Source organism: Paroedura picta, chromosome 12 (genome assembly GCF_049243985.1).
Source record: "Paroedura picta isolate Pp20150507F chromosome 12, Ppicta_v3.0, whole genome shotgun sequence".
Classification (NCBI taxonomy): Eukaryota; Metazoa; Chordata; class Lepidosauria; order Squamata; family Gekkonidae; genus Paroedura; species Paroedura picta.
The window spans coordinates 43,520,008-43,546,342 of NC_135380.1; the positions used below are offsets into that span (position 1 = coordinate 43,520,008).

Genomic DNA, 26,335 nt, shown 5'->3' on the forward strand with positions numbered 1-26,335 from the left:
ATAAACAATGTAAGAGCAGATTCAGCCCAGTTTTAATCAGGCTGATTCTTTAAAGTGTTTAGAATCTACATGAAGGGCACCAACATCCATTGGAAGAAGAACGCACATGATGTCAGCTCTCTGAGCTCCTCCTTGCTTCTTAAACGGTTGTTGGGAATTGAGAAATCGGCATTTAGAGGATCCTGCCTCAACATGTCTGACAAGGGACAAGGCCTCTGGGAGACCAGGAGACCAGCTGGTTTGCCGCTGACAGCAATAGATTTTGGTGGTGTGCTTTTGATTCCCTCTGTTTCCAAAGGAGGAAAAGTTGGTTTTTGTACTCCACTTTTCACTACTCAAAGGAATTTCAAGGTGGCTTACAATCACCTTCCCTATTTCTACCTGCAACAGACACTTTGTGAGATAGGTGGGACTGACAGAGCTATGACAGTACTGCTGTGTGAGAACAGCTCTAACAGGATTGGGACTGGCCCAAGGTCACCCATCTGGCTGCATGGGGAGGAGGAGCAGAGAAGCAAACCCAGTTTGCCAGATTAGAGATTCTGGCTCTGAACGTCTCCTTGTCTCCACTAATAGAGGAAGTAAGGCATGCCTAACTGTGAAGCCTCTCATCCAGAAGTTTCCCCCCAGAGATGCAGGTGGGTGTAGTGCCTGGAGTGTGGAAGCCAGCTCTGGGCCAATCAGTTTCCCTCAGCCTCAACTTCCTGCACAGGATGGACACTATGAGAATAAATGGAGGTCCACTTTCCTGGGCCTTCTGTCCAGTCCAGTAGCCACCTAGGGCAGCATCTCCCAACCAGCATGTCCATTCTGCTCATTCAGGCAGGCATCTTTTCCAGGTCAGACCTGGAGGGACATGTCCATATAATGCCCCCAAGCATTGTTTGTGGAAGGGGTAAAGCAGGGGTGTGTAGCTGGGCCCAGTGGACAGCCAGCTGCCATCCACAGAAGTAGCTTCCACGTACTTGCTGATGTAGATCTTTTACCACCAATTCCACTTTGTTTCCTTGGCCCCAGTGAAACAACAAGGAATGCTTCTGTGGCTGATCACTCAGCAACCTTCATTCGAGTGAGGAAGAAGGTCTATTCAAGGCCCTCCTCCCCCTAAATGTCAGAGGAAGCAGCCACGTGGCTTCCTTAGGCACTGGAGAACAATATGAACCCCAAATAGCAAAGCGCACAACAGTTTCCTTTTGCATCACGTCACCCTCAGCTACCAAAGAGAAGGCGGCTCATGCAAAGCAGGAACTTACACACAACCCTTGGAGAGTAAAGAGGGCAGGCCCCAGAGGCAGGCATGGCCCCAGGAAGCCTGCGGCAAGACATCAGACATCAGACTGGAGGCTTCTTTCAACCCGAAGCTCTGCTGGTCTCCAATGTGTTAGGACAAGGAGACACGTTCTGTAATTGGAGATTCCCTACTGGGAGGAGTAGAAGCCAAAGTGTGTCGACCGGACTTGTCTCAAGAGCTATGCTGTCTACCTGGTGCGAGAATCAAGGATGTCATGGAACGGGTGGAAAGACTTGGAAAGCCCAAGGACAGATATCCCTTCCTGCTCATTCATGTGGGAACAGATGATACGGCTCAGTGCAGTGTGGAGCATGTGAAGCAAGACTATGTGGCCTTGGGGGGAAAAGTGAAGGACTTGGGAGCACAAGTGATACAATAACTTTTATTATATATAGCCAAAGGCCATTACAAAACATAATTAAAAACAATATGGTACAAATACAAATAAAACAATATTTCTCCAATATTGCGTACATAAAATTGTAAACGAGGGCTACTGAAAATATGGTGTATCAAGGTGGGGACTCCTGTAAAAAAGCTTTGGCTCGGATCTGCCTGGCAGGCAGACCGAAAAGTGCCACCCTATATGAAATATAGGGGTCAACATCTGATAACAGATAGGTGACTTTGTCAAAATCAGAAGTGGAGCATGAGTTCAGTAGTAACTTGGCAAGGAATTTGCCCCTGCGTTCGGAGTACAGGGGACATGACAAAACATAGTGTGGCAGGTCCTCCACAGATGGATTTCCACATATACCAGAGAGCATGGCTAATGGCATCATTTCAAACTGCAAAGATGTTAAGGCCATTCTAAGATTGCGTGTTGTTATGTTTACTAAATATGATGCTCTAGAGTGGTCTTTCTTAATTGTTTTATACCATGGGGCTGATTGTGATAGCAGAATTAAAGAAGGATCAATCAATGAATCAGCTTTGAGCACCCTATCACGTATATCAGAGATATTGGCTGATTTATGCAGTGAGTCATCTGGCATGGTATAGCGTGAAAGAATGGAGCTAAAAAAATCAGACCGAGTCCTGTCTTTGCTCAATAAGAGCTTAAAACTTTGATGGCTTAAAGAATTTGATTTGGTTGTTGTGTCTTTCTTCCAAGATTTCAGAATAGCTAAGTGGGCATGGGCTTTGAGTGAGGGGAAACCAAGCTCTGCCCTCATCAGGGCTACAGGGGACCCTTTTGGAAGAGCCAGGATATGTCTGAAGAAAAAGTTCTGAAAGGGCTCCAAGCTGTTGGTTATTTGTTCTTTCCAGCCCCAGATGTCGATGCCATATAGTAGGCAAGGAATGACCTTGGCTGCAAAGAGCTTTAGAGCTGGGTCAACTAGAAACCCTCCCCTGGTGTAGTAAAATCTCAGAATGGCTCCAATGATTTTTAGACCAGAGGCCTTTATAGTTGCAAGGTGGGCATTCCAGTTTAGGGTCTCACTGTAAGTGATTCCAAGATATTTAAATGTACTGCACTGTTCTATAGGAATATTGTGTATACACCAAATACATTTTTAGGTCTTTTCCTAAAAACCATAACCTTTGTTTTTGCATAGTTGATGGAGAGGGACTCTTCCTTACAATAAGTACCCAAGTTGTTAAGTAGCTTTTTCAGACCAGCTCTTGTAAGGGAAACCAGGACCCTGTCATCTGCATAAAGCAGAATAGAAACCTTTTGCTGACCAACGTAAGGGGGTACAAATTCTGGGCCCGATAGTCTTTGCCCTATATCATTGATGCAAATATTGAAAAGCAGAGGGGCTAATACACACCCCTGCTTTACCCCTTTCCTCCTGCAATTTCTTTAGTTAGAGAGCCTAAAACACCTACCCTAATTTTTGTGTGGGTGCCACATAGGTTGTGTTTTCTGGCCCAGGCTTAGGAAGGAAAAGAAAAACTATGCAGGTAAATTACTGGCTATGGCATTGGTATAATCAGGAAAGGTTTGGAATTTTGGACCATAGATCATGCTACTGTGATGAGGCTCTTCTATCCGAAGATGCTTTGTGTTTCACGACAGTGGAGGAAAATGACTTTGCAAAGAGTCTTGTGGACCTGGTGAGGAGGGCTTTAAATCCAATGGGGGATTAACTTGCAGAAAAGTTCAAAAACTAAACGCCTGGGGTACTCATACGAAGGATTACAATGTCTCTACACTAATGCACAGAGTATGGGAAACAAGCAGGAAGAATCATAGAATGATAGAATCATAGAGTTGGAAGGGACCTGCAGGAAGGTACAATGCAGGAACTCACAACTACCTGCCCACCCACCCGCAATCTGCCTAAGTTAGTAAAATCAGCATTTCTGTCAGATGACTTTTAAGCCTCTGCTTAAAAACTTCCAAAGAAAAAGAACTCGGCACCTCTGAGGAAGCCTGTTCCACTCAGGAACTTCTTCCAGATGTTTATCCAAAAATTCTTTTGAATTAATTTTAACCCATTGGTTCTGGCCTGACCTTCTGGGGCAACAGAAAACTCTGTTCCATCTTCTCTATGACCCATTATGCACGGGGGAAATAACGCACATTCGGGGTGGAATGGCGGTGACTAAAATCACGATAACGCACGGAGCCGGCTGCAACCGGCTGCAGCTTCGGTGCATGCCGCCGAAAAAGCCGCGTCAGTGAAACGCGGAAGAAAGCGCAGCTTCCGGGTGACCGGGGCGCAACCAGAAGCGGCGCCCGGATCGCCGCGTGCATAATCGGTTACTCTGGGTTTTGCCGCCGCTGCGCCCCGCCCCGTGCATAACCGGTGTGCGTCGCGTCTTCCCCCTCCGCGTTTTCCATGTGACCCGAAATCGCCGTTTCGGCGGCCGTGCATAATGGGCCTATGACAGCCCCTCAAGTACTTGAAGATGGTTATCTTCTTAGTCATCTCCTCTCCAGGCTAAACAGACCAAGCTCCCTCAACCTTTCCTCATATGACTTAGTCTTCAAACCCCTCACCATCTTTGTAGCGCTCCTCTAGACATGCTCCAGTTTCTCTACATCTTTCTTCAGTTGTGGTGCCCAAAACTGAACACAGTACTCCAAGTGAAGTCTAGCCAGAGCGGAGTAAAGAGGTAACATCACCTCACTTAATCTGGACACTATACTTTTAAAAATACAACCCCAAATCCCATTGCCTTTTTAGCTAATGAGTCACACTGCTGACCCATGTTCAGTGTATGGTCTACTAAGACCCCCAGATCCTTTTCACACTTACTCCCACCAAGACAAGTCTTCCCCATCCTATAGTGATGCATTTGATTTTTGCTACCTAATTGCAGAACTTTTACATTTTTTACTATTAAAATTCGTTTTACTCATTTCCAGCCTGTCAAGATCATCCTGTATGCTGATTCTGTCTTCTGGTGTGTTTGCTACCCCTCCCAGTTTAGTATCATCTGCAAATTTAATGAGCAGTCCCTCTATTCCTTCATCCAAATCATTTATGTTGAACAAGACAGGGCTCAGGACAGACCCTTGAGGCACTCCACTTGTCACTCCTCTCCAAGAAGATGACGGACCAATTGCAAGCATCCTTTGGGTGTGACCTGTCAACCAGCTCTCGATCTATCTGACAGTAATAGGATCCATACTACATTTTACCAACTTGCCAATAAGAATATCATGGGGAACCTTATCAAAAGATTTAATGAAATCAAGGTAAACAATGTCTACAGCATTTCCATGAACTAGCAAGGTAGTAACTTTGTGAAAGAAAGAGATAAAGTTTGTCTGATATGACTTGTTCTAGAGAAAGCCATGCTGACTCCAAGTAATTACAGACATCTGCTCTAGCTGCTCAAGGACTGGCTATTGGATGTTTTAAAATTTTGCCAGCTATAGATGTCAAGCTGATGGGTTGGAAGTTACCCGGCTCCTCCTTTCCCCCCTTTTTGAAGATGGGGAGAACATTTGCCCACCTCCAATCTTCTGGCACTTCACCTGTTCTCCAAGAATTGTCAAAAATAATGGGCAGAAGCTCAGAAATTACATCAGCAAGTTCTTTTAGTGCCCTTGGATGCAATTCATCTGGCCCAGAGGATTTGGTTTCATTTAAAGAAACTAGGTGTTTATGGACTAACCCTACAATGACCCTAGGTCACAACTCCCATTCCTCATCACATGAAATGATTTTGCCACGTTGATCATCATTCCTATTGCAAATGAAGACTGAAGAGAAAATCATTGGATTGAAATTAATTCAAAATAATTTTCTACTAAACATCCAGAAGTAGTTTCTGACAGATAGAGCAGTTCCTAAGTGGAACAGCCTTCCTTGGGAGGTGGTGGATTCTCCTTCTTTGGAAGTTTTTAAGCAGAGGCTAGATAGTCATCTGACAGAGATGCTGATTTAATGAACTTAGGCAGATTGTGCTGGGCAGGAAGGGATGTACCAATGTTTGTCTCTTGTGGCCCTTCCTTGCATATCCAAGGAATTACTGATCGCCTCTGTGGGATGGTAGGCGAATTCCCTCCAGGCCAGGCTGGATTCTGGAGATTCTTGGTGGAGGGATCACTTGGACATGAAATTGGAGCACTGTGGGTGGGCAGGTAGTTGTGAGTTCCTGCATTATGTAGGGCATGGGTCCTCAACCTGAGGCCCACAGGCCGCATGTGGCCCCCAACCTCTTTCTGTGTGGCCCTTCAACTTGCTTGTCTGCTGCTATCGACCTCATGGCATTTTCCCTCAGACCCATACTGTTCTTCCCACCTCAAGAGGCACCATCTACTGCTGCTCATCCTGTCCCTTTCTTTCAAAAAAGACAATCACAAGATTGTTTGTTTTGGTCTCCATGGTTCCTTCTGTCAGCCCCTCTTGTTCTTATCTTCCAGCATTTTGACCATTCTAGGTGCTTTGCTAGCTAGCAAAGCTCAGGCACCCATACCACTCAGCTTTTTAACTCCCCCTCTCCATGAATTTTAAGAGTGTCTGTTACAAACCTTGATGGACATCAATGCCTTGGCTAACAGAAAAGAGCCACAAAAATAACACCGATTAGGTAAGTATGTGTAGCTAAATAAAAGGATCCCACAGTAAAATATTGTTCCATAATGGATTGCATTAAAGTTAACATTTCTCCATTTACCTTTGAATGTTTACTTTTGATCTAAATAAGTAGGTTAATAATGTTGTTACATTTTGGTTTAAGATGTGGCTCTCTTTAGGCACTGGGTACACTAATGCGACCTGCATGTGCCAAAAGGTTGGGGATCCCTGGTGTAGGGGGTTGGATTAGATGACCCTGGATGGTACCTTCCAACTCTAGGACTCCAAGATTCTATAAAGCTGCACCTTGCCTGGAATGGGCCAAACATCTGTTTCCCCAATTCCCTGTTGGTGGCCAGTGGGGACGGGACCAGGCAGCCCTAACACTCACTTGAGACAATAGTGAGATGCTGTTGACTGTTGATGTGTTTGGCCAAGAATTGAAGATACTGGATCGGGTCGGACTCCCCTTAAAGTACCATACCCACCATTTAAATGTGCTACAATGTAGTCCAGGTGTCTTCTTTGGATGTGGAAGTGTGGCCTGGCCATATCTATCCTGCCCTGATCATATCCAAATTAGATTTGGACAGGAGGTAGCTGTGGTTGGGCAAGCAAAGGAAGGACAGAATCCTACCAGCTCTCAGCCCATTTCATGGAGCAGCCCGTGACCATCTGATGACTCAGTTTTCACACCCTTCTCAGGAACGTGGAAGGTAAAGGTGGCTTCTGTAAGACAGACAGAAGCCCTCTTGAATTTTGAAGGATTTAACCAGCTGGTCAGGAGCAAAAAAGGCACAAAAAGTAAATCCAGTGAGGGAACCCCACTCAGATCAGGTCTGACGGGTTCCCTTGGGTGGTCAGTTCAATGAGCTGATCAGTTGGGGAGCAAAAATATCGTTTGTGATGACCAAGTGACGCAAGTGGCACGGGAGGAACAGCTACAGCCACAGCCGGCTGGCCTTGTCAGAGGGCTGGCTTCATCAGCCAGTGTCACTGAACATGCCTTTGCTAGGGAAAAGCGGCTGGTTGTATTTAAATAGCCTCAGGCAAACTTCTCACTAAACCAGCTTTCCCACGCCGGGACTGTCTTCAGCCTGCACATTTTGGCAATTTTTTTGTTCTCTGAGATGTCAGGGCAAAATATATAAGCATGTTGGTTTCATTTAGAGGAGTTTTTTTCCCTGCCCCTGCGGACATGAAAATCACTTACAGATGTGAGTTACCTGTTTATATTTGCATTACGTTTTCCTTAGTGAACATAATATTTCCTAGCTTGCAGGAACAAAAAAAAAAAAAACCACCATCAAAGATTTTCTTATCCATCTTATTTTAACTTGCAAAACCCCCAACAACACCCAAATTCCTAACTCACGACAAGTTTAAATGTGCCTGGGCAAAGGAAAAGTTTAACGGAATCACCTGGAAATTTGCCAATGTTTCCATTAAGGCAGAATTACCAATCGTTTATTTTAAAATGCCTGGAGTCTTGCGATATTAACCCAAAACATGTACTCTTTTGAAATGATTATCCTGCATCAAGTATCAGAAAAGATATTTTATTCTATGAAAGCCTTGCTTTTGAAGAAGTTTTTCCTTTCAAAAATTAAATTACTTAAGGAAAAAAGCTCCACAGCTCAATTTCTGGGATAACTGAAGAATAGCAGGCTATCGTCATCCTCCTAAGGAGAGCGACATTCTTTGAAGCCCGGCTTCTCATGGACACAGAAGGATGGCACAAATTGCTTTGAGGAAAGAGCAAAGGAACTCCCAGGTGTTTTCCCAGTCATGATGGTAGAGAGCTGAGCAAAGGGGCAAAAGAAAAGAAGCCCCCCCCCCCCCCCCCGGTGGCCTGCAGAATCTGGGGCAAAAGCTGGGGAGGAATTTGGAAGAGGGGAAACTGAAGAGCATTAAGAATAGCTAAGAACTTGGACAAGGGGAAGGGAAGACAATAAATGTTGATAGCCAACAAAAAGCTAAATTGTTGAGGAGAAACATCCTCTGCCACCCCCCCCCCCCAAATTCATTCCTGCTGGTGCTCTCCTGAGACAACTACTCTAATATCAGTCAACTGCAAAATCATTCATACCCCCCTCTGCAAGTTTTCTCTATTTATATGAATTGATCCCAAATGAACTGTAAGGGACAGATTTAACTAACATTCCATAGTTTTGCCCTGGTCATATTTAGATTTTCATCTGCTTTATTCCAATATTAGACAGCTGGGTTGGCCAGTGGAGGAGAGGATAGGGGGAATGAATAGTCATGACTGAAATAAACCTTGTAAAGCCAGTTTTCTCAGGATTTCCAGTTTATTAGACCTCATCCATCCCCAAACTGTCTCCAGGCACTATTTCCCACAGAGTGTCACCCACATATTTATTGATGTGGAACACATCTTCTGGCGCACCTCCTAAAACACATACGAATACGGATGTCCGTAGTCCTGCCCCAGGGAGCATGTCAGAAGAGGCAGAAGAGGCCAAGGGAGCTGAGAAGGCTGAGGCAGAGACCATGGTGCCTCCTGGGGACCCAGCCAGCTACTGCAATGCTAATGGGGAGTGCGGAAGCGGCCATGCTGCCTCTGAGGTCAAGGCAGAGACCAACCTGCCCCTTGGGAGGCCAGCCACCTCCTGAGATGCCAGCAGGAGCCAAGGAAGTGGCAGAGGTGGTCCCAGGGTAAAAAGATAAACAGGAACAGGAGGGTGAGGGTGTGTATATGCATGCGTCTGTTTGCACATATGTGTGTGAGTACACATACATTCGCATGTGTGTGCATGCGTGTTTGTTAGGGAAGGAGGGAGGTGAGGAGGGGGGGCAAGGAAACCAAAAGGTAAGGGGGGAATGAAAGGGAGGGGGGAATGAAAGCAATTGTATGTGTGTTTGCTTGCTTGGGAGGAAGGGAGGGAAAGCTGGGGAGGAGGTTGGGGACCCAACTGGTAACGCAGAAATGGGAGAGGGGAAAAAAGTCTGCATGTGTGTGGGTTTGCTTGGGAGGGAGGGAAGGGCGGGGAGGGGGCTGGGAAACCAACAGGTAAGATGGGAATCAGGAGGGGAAGGGAAGGGGGTTTCAGTGTGTCTGTGTTGTGTGTGTGTGTATTTGTGAGGGAGGGAGGGGGGAGGAACCAAGGAGGAGGCCAGGAAACCAACAGGCAAGGTGGGAGGGGGGAAGAGAACGTAATACGTGTGTTTGTATGTGTATTTGCGAGGAAGGGAGAGCGCCCTGACCAAGTAGCCCCAGAGCAGGTTGTCTGTTCCACTCCTCTGTCAGAAACCTCTTGTTCCATTGCAGGGTGGCACCTCAGATGAGCCCAGCATAGTAGGAGAAATGGTCCTAACTCGCGGGATCGTCTCTGAGAACTCCAACATGACCAGCTTTCCAGCAGGACTGCAAAGAGCTATCTTTAGCAAGCCATGATTATGATTAGAACACTTAGTTACCTTTCCACTGAAAGAATATTCAAGGTAAAGTATAATACATAATACAATACACACATGCAGACTTCAGTTAAATGAGAGTGCTACGTACCATCCAACGCTTTGCTCCTTTTTGCCATTAAAAGTTAATATCAGCAGCTTGAGCTAGGCCTATAAAGAAATTGCCAGTCAGCTCGGTAAGAAAAGTACCAGCTTTTCATAGTTATTGTGGCAACGACTTTTACTGCAGTGTTTCTTCGACCCACCCCACCCAGGCTGCCTTACAGACATGCAATGCTATGTGTAACAAAAACAAGATCCATTTTTCCAGAAATGTCTGTAACGCGCATGCAAGCTTGTTGAAGGGGCTTGAAAAAAACTTTGTTTAGCATCGAAGCTGTGCTTGTAAAAGGCGCTCTGGGCAACTTCAAAGACAATGCAGAATCCAAAATGACCCACAAGCCGCAAACCCTGACTCTTCAGGGGCAATGACTATCCCATCTAGATAAGAAGAAGGTTCTTATATGCCACTTTTCTCTACCGGAAGGAGTCTCAAAGGAGCTTACAATCACCTTCCCCTTCCTTATCTCACAACAGACACCCTGTGAGAGAGGTGAGAGAGCCCTGAGATTACTGAAGAAGAGTTGGTTCTTATCTGCCGCTTTTTTTTAACCTGAAGGAGTCTCAAAGCGGCTTCCAATCACCTTCCCTTTCCTCTCCCCACAACAGACACCCTGTGAGGGAGGTGAGGCTGAGAGAGCCTGATATTACTGAAGAAGAAGAGTTGGTTCTTATATGCCGCTTTCCCTACCCAAACGAGCCTCAAAGTGGCTTACATTTGCCTTCCCTTCCCTTTCCACACAGTTGCTCAGTCAGAACAGTTTTATCAGTGCTGTGACAAGCCCAAGGTCACCCAGCTGGCTGCATGTGGGGGAGTGCAGAATCAAACCCAGCTGGCCAGATTAGAAGTCTGCACTCCTAACCTCTACACCAAGCTGCTTCTAAACATCCATTCTCTGACCAGTTTTATTCACCAATCAGTGCAACAACTGTTTTGGCCTGGATTAAGTGTCAATTGTTTTCCCTCCTCTAATTCTTCACTGTTTCCAGACTCTGGCTGAATACTACCTCTGCCTCCCTGGGTTCTGCCTGTGTATCATCAGCATATTGGTATCTCTGTGCTCCAGATGGTCTCTCTAGAAGCTAGTGCAGATGTCATGGGGAAACAGAACTAGCCCTTGTGGAATCCTATATGCTAGCAACCACAGACAGGAACCAAGATCCCCAAGCACCCCCTTCTAAGAAAGCACAGAGCCCACGCAATAACGCTGCTCCCAGTTGGGGGTCCAGAAAGAAGCCATGATCTTCATTGGTCCTCCATGACTGATGGTCTCAAAGACTGTTGCAAGGAGCAGGGGAGCCAACAGGAACGTTTCCACCATATTGACTCAGTTTCTGCCCGAATCCAGCCCAAATCCAGAATGACCAAGCCCGAATCCAGATGGAAAAAGATTTAGATAATCATCCATGAAATCCTGGAATTGCTTGGCTACTATCCTTCTAAAGACTTTTCCTGAAAAATAGAGGCTTGGCCCTGGTTTATAATTATTCAAATCTCTACCATCTAAAGAAACCCTTTTCAAAGTTGTTGGACCCCCCCCCCCTTCTAAAGATCTGGCTAAAGTCAATATGGAAATGAGGCTAACGGGCAAGAGGTAGGCCTTAATTGTCTGAGGATCTTGTGAGCGTGGCCTGGTACAATCAATGGGAATCTACCCCTATCAGTCTGAGAAGAGGAAGCCTTGAGAACAGGAATGGTTACTGCCATTAATATGGAGTGTCCTGGCCTTCAGGTGTCAAGTTTCCCTGCGACGTTTTTAGCAAACTGGTCCCCATGAGTCTTTCAAGTGCTTGCCCTGGGCCCAAGATGGTAGTGATCCAAAACCGCACTGCCAGCTGGTGCAGTTGTGGCAAACAAATATTTCGTTTCATTGCTATGACAACTGGAGATGGGCTCTCAGATGGGCTCTAACCTGTGCTTGGTCAGATTGAGGCGGCCTCGTGCCCCACCATAATTCCAATTGTTGACTTCCTCAACAGTGCTAAGAACCAACAGGACTTGCAGGAGAAAATGCTCAAGACCAGGGGAGAACACTTGGGGAGAAACAAAAGCTTGGGAGAAAACCGGGGGTGCAAGATGCTCATGAGTCATAGGATGCTCAGGAGAAAAATGCTGTGGAGAAGCAATATGCATAGGATAAGATGCACAAAAGCATAATCCACAGGAGAAACTGTTCAGGAACTTCAGGATACTCTGGAGAAACTTTGAAAGTTTTGAGGAACCAGTCTGAGCCTCTCTTATAATGCATTTTGGTTTTGTGAATTTTCACTGTTTAAACACTGCAAATCTTTTGTACTTTCTATTTTGTCTGGGTTTTTTTAATGTAATTTTAATTGTAAAGCACCTTCAGCTTTTAAGAAAAACAGACCAACCGGTTTCAATCATCTTCAAATACCTACATCAATTCCCAGCAGTCCTGGAGAACCCCCAGGAGGACGGGCTGGCAGATGGCAGGCCACAGTCTCAAATCCCTTTGGCTCCAATCAGAAGGGCAGCGGTATTTGGCCCCTGCTTGGCCCTGGAGTCAGCCAGCAGCTGAGCACTCTGGGGCTGTATCAACACTTCATATGCTGCAGCATAGTAACTTCCGCTGCCGGGCCTAATTGTGACTCCGATATCTCCATCGCTATTTCCGAACACCCAAAGGTGCTTTACTGTTTCACACTTGCTTCTGGAAATAACTTTAAAGCAGGAAACTGCTGGACAATTGCAATGGTTTATCCCGAGCACCTGCAGCTCCTGAGTCCTTTCTCATTAGCGTCCTATTTCAGCAGAGCGTCCTGATTGGATGAGACCTGGAAGAGAAAACTCACCCTGGGAGATGGTGGCCCATGAGAAGAAAGTGCTCTCTCTCCACCCCTCAAATCCTGGCAGAGCCCCCCCCCCTCAATCTCCCACTTTCTTCCCTCTTTCTTCCTTTAGTCAAGGGGTAGTCAAACTGCGGCCCTCCAGATGTCCATTCGCTGGCAGGGGCTCATGGGAATTGTAGTCCATGGACATCTGGAGGGCCGCAGTTTGACTACCTCTGTAAGTCTCTAGCTCTTCATCCCAGTCGGCCAGCCCCCCCCCCCACTTCCTTTTCAGCCTCAATTCCCCCAACAGACCAACTTTGCACAGGGCAAACCCTGTTTGGAAAATGCCCATGTGAAGTGAGATGCTCATGAGTCCAGTCGCAGTTGGGCAACACCAGTAACACGATGCTTCTGAGCAGGGCACTGGTCCTTCCCTGTGCCCCCCTGGCACTTGATTTTAGCAACTGGCACTTGATTTTAGCCAGGGACGTAGGCATAGGCGTGGGCCAGTAGCAAACTTGGCTATGGCATGGGGCAGGCTGCCAGGGTGCTAGAGAAGGGACAGAGCCCAGGGAGGTGGGAGCCCAGGTTGTGGTGTGGAACTCACCCCTGAAAGCTCCACAGTGGGAAGCAAGTCTCACCGTCACTGCCAGTAGAGTGGTGGGGGGGGGGTCGCCTCTGGGCCTGCATGGCTTCCCCCCCCCCAGCACCCACATCTGCACAAGCTGCTTTGGGCCAAGCTGCTGCCAATGAGAGCACGAGTGGGCCAAGGACTAGCAATGCCTCTGGGTGGGGAAGTCAGAGCGGCAGTAGTGCCACCAGTCTGCCCTGCAAAGGTGCCCAGAGAAAAGCCATGCTGGAAGGTCTCCAGCCCTTCTCTGGAAGTTGGTAACCCAGGATGGGTCTTCGCCATACTGCCTGCCCCCATAACCAAAAAATTGCCCCTCTACCAAAAAATGTCTGGCTACAGAGCTGGCTTTAACATTCATGGTTGCCAGAGCCCTCTTGCGTGAATTACCTGAGCCTCCTCTGGAAGACCCCGCAGTTGGTGCCTCAGGGTCCCACTCAGGGTCCCACAGTTGGTGCCTCAGGGTCCCACTGTCCATGGAGGGGCAGCCATGACTGTGTTGCACTTCTGAATAAGGCCTTCCTGTTTTCTATCCTGAGCCCAGAGCCCATCAGTCTCCCCAGAGGCCCCAGAAACGTCTTCTCCCAACCTGGTTGCCCATCCCAACACAGCTAGAGGCGATGCAGTCTACAGTCCTGGTTAGGGGCAGAAGCATAGCAGCTCTGGCCAAGAGACCGCCGGACAGCCACAGGGGCTCAGCCGGTCCTTCATGCCCCGTGTTGAGCCAGCTTCTGCTGGGTCAAGCCAATGGCCATCTGGGGGCAGAATCCTGCCCCACTAGGCAGCTGCTCAGTTGCTGCTCCGGACAAGGAGGCTCCACTTGGTCGTGGTTGCAGGAAGCTGCTGTGGAGTAACCTTTTCTGCCTAAACCAAGTTTGAGTCCAGCAGGGGCACCTTTAAGACCAACAGAGTCACATCCTGCATAAAGGCTTTCATTTGCGTGAAGTAGCGGAAGAAGTGTGCCCGCACATGAAATTACCCCAAATTACTTTGTTGGCCTTAAAGGCGCCCCTGCTGGATTCAAACTTTGGTCTGTTGCTACAGCCCAGGCTTCCTAGAGCTGGGCAACTCCCCGCCTGATGCCCAGTGAGGGTGCCCGGCCCAGCCTGACCTCTGGTCCCAAACTTTTAAAAGGCATGATTGAAAATCCCCAAAAGGTCACATTTCCCAACTGTGCACCAAGTCATTGCTCACCCTCTGTCTATATATGTGCGGACTGGCAAGTTTCCATTTCATTGTAGCTGCCGAAGGGCCCTCCAGATGTCCATGGACTACAATTCCCATGAGCCCCTGCCAGCGAGTGCTGGCAGGGGCTCATGGGAATTGTAGTCCATGGACATCTGGAGGGCCGCAGTTTGACTACCCCTGTACTAGACCCTGAATAAGCCTTGGTTGGTCTGCAAGGGGCCACTTCCGGGGACCAACATGAGGGGCCCCGGATGAGCATTTCCCGGCTGACTGCTGGAAACAAGCGACCCCCCCCCCCCCCGGCCAAATGGCCTGTGAACGACTTTGTCTCCGAGGAAGGGGCATGCGCAGGAAAGCTCATCCCTTGAGTACAACTCTGTTGGTCCCGGAACCCGAACTGCTGCTTCAGACCCCCCCAGTCCGTTGTTTTTAAAAAGGCCCCCGAAGAGAAAGCCCCCAACCCCCGCCCTTACCCAAAAGGTCTCCGCCGGCTGTTTGGCGGGGCTGCTCTGCAGGGCGGGCCGCGCCGGGCGGAGAGGGAGGGAGGGAGGGAGCGAGGGCGCCCTCCCTCCTTCCTCCCCTCCTCCCCCGCCCCCAAGGAGGCCCGGGCCGGAGGGAGGGGCTTGCCCCCATTAAGATGCAAAGCGGCGCTCGGCCCGCCCCAGAGCCCTGGCTGCGCGGCTGCCTGGCGCACGCACGCGGCGCAAACTTTCGGCCGAAGTTCCTCTTTCTCGCGCCGCCCGGGAGGAGCGGCGGGGGCCGAAGCCTGCCTGCCTGCCTGCCTCTGTCTCTCGCCGGGCCGGGCCAGCCGGAGGGTCGCAGCCCTCGCGGGGATGCGGCCGCTGGGCACGCCGCGCCGCCTCCTGCTGCCGCTGGCCGCCTTCTCGCTGCTGCCGCTGCTGGGCCGAGGTAGGCGGGCGGCTGCCGGGGCGGCGGGCGGACTTGGGCGGGGGTCCGGCGAGGAGGCGCCACGTGCGGGGGTCGCTTCCCTCCGGCCGGCGGGGGGGGGGGCGATGTGTGCGGCGGGGCGGCGCCCCCTCCTCGTCCGGAGCGGGCGCTGCTTTCCCGGGGCGGATGTCGCGCGCGCGGCGTTGCTGCCCGGTTCGGCCCTCGGCCGGCGGCCCCAGGGGAGCGGAAACTGCGCCGGGGCGGGCGGCGGCTGGCGTTTCCGGGCTCCTTGCGGGGCTGCGCGGCGCCGTCCTTGGCTGGCTGGCCGGGGGCTCGGCGGCGCTGTCCCGATGAGCGCGCGTTCCTCGAGAGTAGGCGCTCCTTCGGCGAGCCAAGTGCGCCCCCCTGGCTGGTTGGTTGGCTGGCTGGCTGCGAAGGATGGATGGATGGATAGCGCGACCCCCGGGGGCCACCTAGAGGCCGTCCGGACGCCCGGGCAGCAGCTGTCTGCCGAGTCAGCTCAGGACTGGCCTCTCAGGCCGGCAGCGTCCCGTCCAGCCCTGCTGGGTGCCAAGCGTGCCCTCTGCCGTGGTGGCCGCCAAACCCCTCCTCTGGGCCGCCCTTCTGGTTCGCCTTCGACCACCCAAGCCCACAGCTAGACCCTGAATAAGCCTCGGTTGGCCTGCAAGGGGCCGCTGCCGGGACCAACTTTTGGGGAGTCTTCCCCTCCCCTCCCCTCCCCCCAGATTACCAATGCGGTAAAGCAGGAGTAGTCAAACTGTGGCCCTCCAGATGTCCATGGACTACAATTCCCAGCGAATGCTGGCAGGGGCTCCTGGGAATTGTAGTCCATGGACATCTGGAGGGCCGCAGTTTGACTACCCCTGCGGTAAAGAATAACTATGTGTCAGGGCCCGGAAAAAGTTTTTCCCCTTCGCAAAATTCCTGGAAGTGGCTCTCGGAGGGGCTTCTCCTGGCCGCTGGTTTTTTGCAAGACTGCCCTGGATCTGGAGCTCCCAGGTGAAAGCTCCAGGGAAAGCTGCCCAGCCTTTTATGCGAGAGAGCAGGCCCAGTTGGGAAGTTTTAAAAGATCTCTTTGTTTTGAGTGGCCTCCTTGTGACCAGAGTCAGGCCTCCCTGGGCAGGGAGCATGGAACTGCCAAGACACATATTTTGCGCTCGACACGGACTTCTACAAGAGGTTCAAGATCTAATAATAGGAAAACTCAAACTATCCCAGTCCCAACCCTGTCAGGAAGGTTTCATTTATTTAGATATCTAAAGCTTGCTTTCCTCCCCAGTGGGAACGCAAAGCAACTTATATGGCTGTTCTTCCACCTTCATTTTATTCTTGCAACAACTGCCCTGTGAGAAGCTGGTCTGAAAAGCAAGTGAGACGGGCCCCTAGGCACTCGGGGGGGGGGCATCACAGCAGAGGGGAGATTCAAACCTCGGTCTCAGAGCTCCTAATCCAGCCATTGCACCATCCTGGTATAGGGACCACCCAGAGAAATGGATGAAGAGATGGATACTTTTGCATTTGATTCTGTGCCAGCTTGCTCATTTCAGGCCCTCTTTGTTTCCCTCAAAGAGACCCATGGAAAGCCCACCCCTGCCCCCAAAAGCCTCAGTTGGGCTCTCTGTTGGCTACAACTTATGCAGTGGCTGCTCCTTAACTCCAGAGACCCTTTCTGGATGGGCACTTATTTCTCTAACGTGTCATCTTGGGACCGTACAAGTTCTGTTTTGAATTACACTGGCCTCTCCAGCATGCATTGTCTGAGCTGGTGGGGTGGCACAACCTGTTCATCTGCTCCAGGAACGAAACAGTTTGCAATGCAGGGGCTGTGAGGGAATGGACAGGAGTTCAACACTCCTGCTTTGAAGCCAGGGAAGTAGGGAGCGGGTGGGCCCAGGTGTCCAGGGGCAGAAGATATGAAGGAAGATGATGGACGGAAGGGTTGCTTGAGAATGGGGCTTGAACGAGAGGGCCAGGAACAGGGGGGGGAGGCTTCTGCAGCATGGGGGCAGCTTTTATGTTGGTTGGAGTGACAGTCGAAGGTCTTGGCTCTTCTGCCTAGGGGTGTCCTATTTGAGTCAGCCCTTGCCGGGCGGCACAAAGGCCTGCTTCTCATTCTGTAGCTCAGCTGCATCAGGGGGGCTGGAAGGAAGAGTTGATGGGGCACCCTGGAACACCACGAGGGCCACCTGAGGTCCTCTCGTGGACACAACGCCAGCCAGCCAGCCAGCTGAGAGAGCGAGTGTCTTGAGGCTGCTTTCCGGGAAGAGAGGCGGAACCCTTTCCCAGACGCTGCTTGCTGGGCTCCCGTCTGGTTTCAGTTTGCAGTTTGCGTTGCCTTTCTAAGTGGCTTGCGGCAAGTTCCTCCTCCTTCCTCCCAACTTGCCTGCAACCAGGACCCACGTGAGGTCTGGGGGGGGGGGGGATGTCCGACTCAGTCAGAACCAAGCGGGTATTGAGTGCCGGGGCCAGCGCGGTCCCGTTCAGCAGCTCAGAGCCAGCTCAAGAAGCGTCCTCGGAGTTTGACAATGGGCCGCTCTGATTCCCCCTCCCGCCGCTTGTTTGGGGTGGGGGGGGAGGGAGAGCTCTGCTTTGCAGCTGTTGCGTTTTCCCACGAGGGAGGGAGGGGGGCTTCGTAACTCCCTTCTGCAGGACTCCCTTTGCAGCCTGCCGCAGTTCAGGAATAGGGTTTTGTGAGGGGTGTGTGCCCATGTGCCAGAGGGGAGGGGACAGAGCCGAAAGCTGGGCAGCTGAGCATTCAGAAACCCAAACAAAACCCGACTTTGTCTTCTCCGAGAGCCTGAGGCAATGTACGACTCCTGGCCCCACATTGTAGGGTGGCGGTTGAGAACATGAGGAAAGGATGACCTGTGCTGAGTCTGGGCTGGCCTCCTCTCCTGCTAGGAGCCCAGGGCAGAGCTCTTGGTGCCCCTCTCCAAGGGCCAGGGTCGCTACTGAGAGGCAGCCAAGCCACCTCTGGGGGCCTCTTGTTTGAAAACTCACTGTGACTGGAGGGCCAGTCACTGCCTGTGACTGGAGGGCCATTTCCACTACCTGCGAAATAAGCACTTGCTGCTCTCTCAGCGGCGGCAGGGCAGGGGGGGGATGCAGCACAAGCACTGCCCACTCGAGTAGCACTTCTCCAGTATTCGAGCTGAGATGGTCACTGTCTTGGCCTTCCAGATCAGACTGCCCCAGCTCATGCGCACTTCAGAGGCCTCCAAGAGAGAGGACCCAAGTCTTTCCTGGCTAATAGAGTTTCTGGAGATGTTTGGCTGGAGGCCACCCACTCTTTGCCCTGGTACATATTGCTGTTGCTCAGCTTCCGGATCGAATCAAGCAGCTGGTCCTGAGCCCAGAGGAGCCTTGTTGCCTCCTCTGTCCCCTCTTGCCCCGGAAGGCTCGTGGCGTTCCTATTTTGCTGACTTTCAGCTTACTCTTAAGCTCAGCAGGTTGCCCACAGCCATGCTGGAACTTGAGGCCTCTGGTCCCAGCAGCATTTCTCAGGAAGGCACTGGACCAGGGCACTTCTGAAATCCCTGTTCTTCTGCAGGCACCTTGAAAATGGAGTCTGTGTCTCCTTCGCTGGTTCCACATCGTCCATGGATCTGAGGCACACCAGAGCCTTGGTTTCCAGCTTTGTGCAGGAAGGGGTGACCTTTGAGTCCCAGCAGGACAGATTCCCTGCCTCCTAGCCCCTGAGACTCTTCCTGAGCAGGAAGGCGCTCCTGGGCCATAGCTGCTCTGACAGTGTGCCAGGTTGTGCCCCTCTTTGCTTTGATGCAAGAATGACCTTTTGTTCAGATAACTTCTTACTGAACCAATCCAGGTCATAACTTTCTTCCATTCACCACACTTTTTTTTTGTCATCAAGTCCAATTTATGAACCACCCCCCGGATTTCTAAGGCAAGAGATGTTCAGAGGTGGTTTGCTGCTGCCTGGCCCAGTGCAGCAGCCCTGGGCTCCCTTGGTGATTTCCCATCCATGTTCTGCATAGCTTCTGGGATCTGATGAGATCCGTCTAGCCTGGGCCCAACAAGACTCCTCCGTAGTAGTCTGTTTTTAACACTTTCCTACCAAGCAGTTGTCATCTGCTCTCTGGCTCTGGTTTCCAAAGGCAGACTGGCTCCAGTCCTTCTGGCAGTTGCTTTTCAGCAACTTGGAGATCTCTCAGCTGGTTAATCAAGTTGTGGCTTGTAGCCATTTGTTGCTGCTGCCGCCGGTGCATTATAGACATGTGCTGCAGAACAGCCTTGTGGTGGGGCTTGAAAGTACTTCCCTAGAATCTAATGTGCAGGATTCAGCATCCTAAAAAGATTTACTGCTACCCTTTGGGGTGTGGGCTGAATCAAAAATGAGAAGAACTGAGGCCGGGGTTGCAGGATCCTACCCCTGTTCGCTCATCCTCCCCTGGCTTTTGGGTACTGAATGATGTGTTGAATTTCAGCTGCCATCTCTAGCCAAATTCCAGAATTGGTACAGGATTCACAGTCTAATGCAACAGCATTTTGCTTTCTATTGGTTATGCTGAGCAGCTTCTGTTTGCCCAGTGGTGGGCTTCGCTGTTCCCTTCATGCATTTCCTCACCAAAATCTCTTTGGAAATTGACTTTAGGAAACAGATTATGGCTATTGGGGAAGTTTATGCAGCTTTTACAGAAATTGCACACGTTTTATTTTGTGTGGGACACATTCGCAGGGCAAACCTAACCCTGATCACCACTCAGCTTGATAGTGGGAACTGAACTGACACCCAGATTTGGCTGGACAGGGCTGATAACGGATTGAGTGGGGCTGCTGCTGTCACTTGGTCCCTGGCCTTAGGGAACCTTCCTGTTGTCCTTGCAGCTGAGCCTCATCAAGACCTTTCTTCTGTTGTTGTTTGTCTTGTGAGGAAAGAGGATCAGCAGAATTATGTTTGTAGCTGTGTTGATTCTTAAAACAAATAGTGAAATGTGAAGGGTAACAACCTCCATCTCCCCAGTCTATGTACAGAGTTGGGTGCCCACCTGTGTGCAAACACCTAGCTTGGAGAGATAACACTACCTTCTCATTGCAGGTTTCCAGTGCGCCTCACCTGTTGACTCCTGCCAGAATGGAGGAAAGTGTGAGATGTTTCCCAATGGAACAGGGCTGTGCTTGTAAGTATGCAGTTGATCACACGGGCTCGGGTATTCCTGATCATGTATGGCCCCTTCCAACTCTCTGGTTCTTCGGCAGCCTTTCTCAACTTTTTTAACGTCAAGAAACCCCTGAAACATTATTCAGGCTACGAGAAATCCCAGAAGTGGCGCCGTCATGCAAAGTATGATTGGGAAGCATAACTGGGTACACACCCACCCAGGACCTCTCCCCTTCACAACTGCTCCAGGCCCAACATTGGCCATGATTATATATGGCCATATCACCTGATAAATGTTTAACAAACTTAAAAAAATATATGAAAAATTAACTCACACCCTTTCAGGAAACCATTCAAGGGGCGTCAAGAAACCCCAGGGTTAGGGTTGAGAAAGCCTGCTCTAAGGAGATGGGAATGCATTTAAAGTCCATCCGGATGAACTCCTTGGGAGGAGGGAAAGTGTTTTTGTCTCTGCGTGGTTTGCATCTGTTCTGGGGAGGGAGGGCTGGGGCTGCATGGCCGGGGGGTTAGAATCTTGTCCTTCTGCACAATGAGCAATTCTGCGGACTTAGTAGGGGCCTTGGGACAGAGTGGCGGAGGTGACTTTTGAAAAACTGCTCTGAGGATTTGGGGTCCATGGCTGGGGAGAGTGGGAGAAGCCTGGCCATGCAGAAGCCCATGTTCTCTGGACATGCAGGGATGCGCCTGCATGGTGCTCACACCCCCTGTGAAGCCATAGCTCTGTCTCCTCACATGGTGGAAGGAGGATGGAGTTGCAGTCCATGGCTCCTCCCTGTTTGGTGATGCTCAGCTTTTTCAGGCATCCCATGTTCTGTGTGGCCAAACCTGACAGGCACCATAGTAGTATTGAAGCCGGATTGTAACCAGGAGGCTGTCTAGATCAGGGGTAGTCAAACTGCGGCCCTCCAGATGTCCATGGACTACAATTCCCAGGAGCCCCTGCCAGCATTCACTGGCAGGGGCTCCTGGGAATTGTAGTCCATGGACATCTGGAGGGCCGCAGTTTGACTACCCCTGGTCTAGATGAAAGAATCTTGGCACTCAACTTAGTCCAGGCTGGGGCACCGACCTGCTGATGTCTGCATTAGTTCTGAGTCCACGGACTGGGAAGCGGTGGCCTTCTTCTGCAAGCCACTGTGAGGACAAAGGAGAGGAAGGTGTGCTTTTAATGGGCCTGAGGGCAAGGGAGCAGAGGTGTTACTCGTAAAAGCCACACAAAAAGGAGAAGAAGATCTAGGGTTTTGTGCCCTGCTTTTCACTACCTGAAGGAGACCCAACAGCAACTCACAAACACCATTCCCTTCCCTGTCACTGTGAGGCAGGTGGGGCTGAGAGAGCTCTGAGAGAACTGGGACTGGCCAAAGGTCGCCCAGCTGGCGGCCTGGGGTGGAGGAGGAATGGGGGGTTACACCTGGCTCTTCGGGTTAGAGGGTGCTGCTCTTAACCATCTCACCAAGCTGGCTCTCTGTGTGTGGGTGTCTTGGGTAGGAGAGTATTGTGCTCCCTCTTGGAAACTAGAGACTCCAAAGTAACACTTTATTTTGAGAGGAGGAAAAAAGCAGGTCATGATTTCGGGGGCTGGGTTTTAAGACTGGGCCATGCCAGCATATGGTGTGAACTGTTGGCTGCAGAGCAGATTCAGACAGAGCTAGTTTCAAATTACCATGCAGTGTTCTGTGTAGACCTTCATGGAACCTGAAGGTAGACACTCCCCTCACCATTGTGCAGCTTGTGATAGGAGATCTCCAGTCCTGGTGTGTGGGAGTTATGCTTATTTCTCTCTTTTTCTCTTTCACTCACTGCCTTTCACTATTACGTCTCAGGCGGTGCACATCGAAGCCAGTGAAGTTGAAAACATACAGCAAAATTTGTTCTTTCTTTCTCTTTCTCTCTCTTACTCACTCACTGCCCTTCACTATTACATCTCAGGCAGTGCACATAGAAGCCAGAGAAGTGGAAACATACAGCAAAATTCTCTTTCTTTCTCTCTTTCTCTTTCTCTCTCTCTCTTTTTCTCTCTCTTATTCACTCACTCACTCACTCACTAAAGGCCTAAGTGACATGGGATCAGCATAGGCCAAGGATCTCGACCTCCCGTATGAACCAGCCTGACCACTGTGGTCTCTTTGAGAGCAATGCTTTGAGTGTCTTGGCCACATAAGAGGCCTTCTCAGTTGTGGTACCAAATGGTGGAATTCCTTCTCCAGAAAGAGCCCTTTGTCCTTCCCGACCCCCTTCTCTTTCTGTTCTGCTTGCTGTTTCTTCAGTGGTAACCCCCCCCCCCAATTTATGTCTGTGTCTGAGTTTTATGCACGTTGTAAAATGTGTGCTAATGTTTTGACTGTCTGCCCCTTGGGCACCTGGAACTTGGTATTAAAGTGGCACGAAGAGGCTCTGAACAGATCACTGTCCGTGCGCAACGCCCACTTGGCTGTGATCTCTCTCCCCCTCCTGCTCTCCTGCCATCAAAGCCAGGCAGCCTCTTGTCACTGGGGCAAAAATGCCCGCTGGTGGGGTGGGAGGTGCCAGAGGGGCCAGGGGGAGCCTGGAAGGGGCTGGCGGCAGCAGAGGCCTCTCAGCCCACCGGCTAGCAGCAAATGCCCTCCAAAGGCAGCGGGGGCAGCCCCTGAGGGGCATTTCTGCACCCAACTGTTGAATGGCAGATATTTTCAGTGCGGATGGGTAACTGGGCTAGTGTGTCTGCCCCCTCTGTCATTTTTTGTTTGCCCTGGGGAGGAAAAAGAGCTTCAGCAAATTAATCGGGCACATGAGCCATTCAGGGGACAAAGGCAGGGGCTCCTTTGTCAGGCACTAATGAATGCAAGCCACAGCTCCCCCCCCCCTTCCAAGGGGCGCACCAACGCTTGATGCTCTAAATCTTGTTTTCTTTCATTCAAAAGACGACAGCTGGGATTCGGTCAGCTATTGTTGAGGGAGGCAGATTAATGCCATGTGATGAATCATGGAGGGGCTTCCCAGAATGCATAACTCACTCCTGCCCCACCCCACCCCCCTGCCCTGTCCCCCCTGCCTTTCTTCACTTTCTTCTTTTTTTCAGAAAGCCCGCTGCACCCTACGGATGCAAATGGGCTGTGCAGATGGTGGCAGAAACCCCTTTCGCCTGGCCATGAGAGCTCTTTCCTGCAGAGCCATGACCGGCCCAGGAGGCGCGGAGGGGGATTGAGGAGCATCTATGGCAGGGCTAGTCAAACTGCGGCCCTCCAGGTGTCCATGGACTACAATTCCCATGAGCCCCTGCCAGCGAATGCTGGCAGGGGCTCGTTGGAATTGTAGTCCATGGACATCTGGAGGGCCGCAGTTTGACTACCCCTGCCTTGGAGAAATAGTGTATAAAGTGAGTTTATTTCTGTTGCCTTTGGGCCCCAGGGACTCATCGATGGCCTTGCTGCGAAGGAACTGCTTTTGTCCGTGGGCACGATCCGTGTGCTCAGAAGGGACCTGGAATCAGGGGCCTGTGCAGGGCCTTGGAGTTCTCCTTCTAAAGATCTTTCCAGGTTGCGATGGGGGAGGGGGAGGAAATGACCGTTTCCAAGGAGGCTTCAGTGGGGTGAAGGGGTGGCCAGGAGGTTGAAGTGAAGAGTCGCCGACCTGAACTTGTGACAATTTGGGTAATGGCCTTTCCAGCTAGAGCGGCTGTTATTGAATACATCTGAAGACAGACCTGGTCAAAGTGTGGGATTTCAGAACTGACTCGGCCGCCAGTAATGCGCCGCATGACCTGTGACTTCAGTGTTCTGTTCTGCCTGTGGGGTTTTGTAGTTGGGAGTGTGAACAGCCACTCAAAAAATGCCCCTCCCGGTGAACAGGATATTTCCTCCCAGATCAGCTGATGAGGTTTTGTGAAGGAGCATGCACTCATTGACCCTTGGCGCTGCTGCTTTGGCTTTAGCACCCAGGCAAAAGGGGCCTGGTTTTCCAGAGGGTGCAGCAGTCAAAGGGAGCCCCGACCTCCCGTTGTGCCCAGTTGGAAGCAGATGGTGCCAGGAGGGGCAGGGCAGAGACTTGGGTGGGATCCTGCCTCTGTTAGCCCCATGAGGATCAGCTGCCTCATTCTCAGGCTTATTGGCAATTAGTTTGATTTGGTAGCTTGATTCATTTACACTGTTCTGTCCCAGCCGTTGATAGGTTCTTTGACAGCTGTATGGGTTATGTTTCAGGGTATAGAATCATAGAGTTGGAAGGGATCTCCAGGGTCATGTAGTCCAACCCCCTGCACAGTGCAGGAAATTCACAACTACCTGCCCATCCACAGTGACCCTGACTCCATGACCACCCCCCACCCCCTGTCCCGCAAAAAAGTCTGGGTTCCTGGCCAGCATGGCTGGGAGAAAATTTGCCTTCGGACCCTAAAATGGTCCAACCCTCTGGGGGATGAGAAAACAACTCTGCTCCATCTTCTGTTTGCCAGCCCTTCCAGTACTTGAAGATGGTTATCATATCACCTCTTAGTTGCCTTCTCTCCAGGCTAAACAGACCAAGCTCCCTCAAACTTTCCTCAGACGACTTGGTCTCCAAACCCCTCACCATCTTTGTTGCCCTCCTCTGGACAGGCTCCAGTTTCTCTACATCTTTCTTCAGTTGTGGTGCCCAAAACTGAGCATAGTACTCCAAGTGAGGTCCAAACAGAGCGGCGTAAAGGGGTAACATCGCCTTGTGTGATCTGGACTCTACACTTCTTTTTAATGCAGCCCAAAATCCTGTTTTCCTTTTTAGCCACTGAGTCACGCTGCTGACTTATATTCAGTGTCTGGTCTACCAAGACCCCTCGGTCTTTTTCACGCATACTACTGTCAACCAGGGGTAGTCAAACTGCGGCCCTCCAGATGTCCATGGACTACAATTCCCATGAGCCCCTGCCAGCATTCGCTGGCAGGGGCTCATGGGAATTGTAGTCCATGGACATCTGGAGGGCCGCAGTTTGACTACCCCTGTCTCTCTCATTCTATAATGATGCATTTGAGTTTTCCTACCTAAACATTGAACTTCACAATGTTTAGAAATTAATGATACTCCTCCTTTGCATGTGGAAGTATTAGCTGCTAGCTACTCCCAAACCTTTCTTCTGGTAGCTCAGCCGTGGCCTTCCTTTTGTGCCTGGAGATGCCCCCAGTTGTGTCTCAGGGACTGATGGAAGGCAGTAGAAGGGCTTTGCTAGAGCCAACTAGCATGAGGAGGAAGCAGGGCATTCTGGGCTGAGACTCCTTTGTTATGACAAGAAGAGGTCTGCAGGTGCCGGGACTTTTCTGATCTTTATTTCCTGAGGTTTTTTCAGGCATTGGGGTGACTGAGACATTTGTTTCCTTTCAAGGGTGGGCATTTCTTTCTGGTCCCCCCCCACCCCTTCCATGTTTTTACCCGGTGTTATTTTCACAGTCGTGAGGGAGGGGAGGGGAGAACAGGACGGGAAATGGGTGTGGTGCTGAGCTGAGCTGCCTGAGGAAATGCAGGCAGGAACAGGAGTAGCTTTCCTGGGTTTCCAGCGCTCTTGCCTTCTCCTGTGAATGCGTCTGAGTCTTGTTGGAAGGAAGAGCAAAAATATTAAAGAGTTCTAATTTTGCAACTAGCAGAAGAGCAGAGCCTCCCTTTGTCAAACTCAGGATGTAGTTTTGTTCGAAGCAGCTCTTTAGACCAGGGGTAGTCAAACTGCGGCCCTCCAGATCTCCATGGACTACAATTCCCATGAGCCCCTGCCAGCATTCGCAGCATTTGCTGGCAAGGGCTCATGGGAATTGTAGTCCATGAACATCTGGAGGGCCGCAGTTTGACTACCCCTGGCCTACAGCGTCTTCTGGGCCTGTAGCTGATCTTGGCAGGAATAGCAGGAGTCTGAGCATCAAGGAAGCAGGTTC

The 26,335-nt window shown here is 50.7% G+C and overlaps 1 protein-coding gene across 1 annotated transcript in view; it reads left to right on the top strand.

Annotated features, from left to right (window-relative positions):
• Window positions 1-14,842: 14,842 nt before the first annotated feature.
• NOTCH1 (notch receptor 1) overlaps window positions 14,843-26,335 on the top strand; it is an 87,461-nt gene continuing 75,968 nt past the window's right edge. Inside the window, exons 1-2 of the mRNA XM_077306694.1 lie at window positions 14,843-15,325; window positions 20,382-20,463. Coding sequence (XP_077162809.1) covers window positions 15,250-15,325; window positions 20,382-20,463 — 158 coding nt within the window. The 5' untranslated portion in view covers window positions 14,843-15,249. The remainder of the gene's footprint in view (window positions 15,326-20,381; window positions 20,464-26,335) is intronic.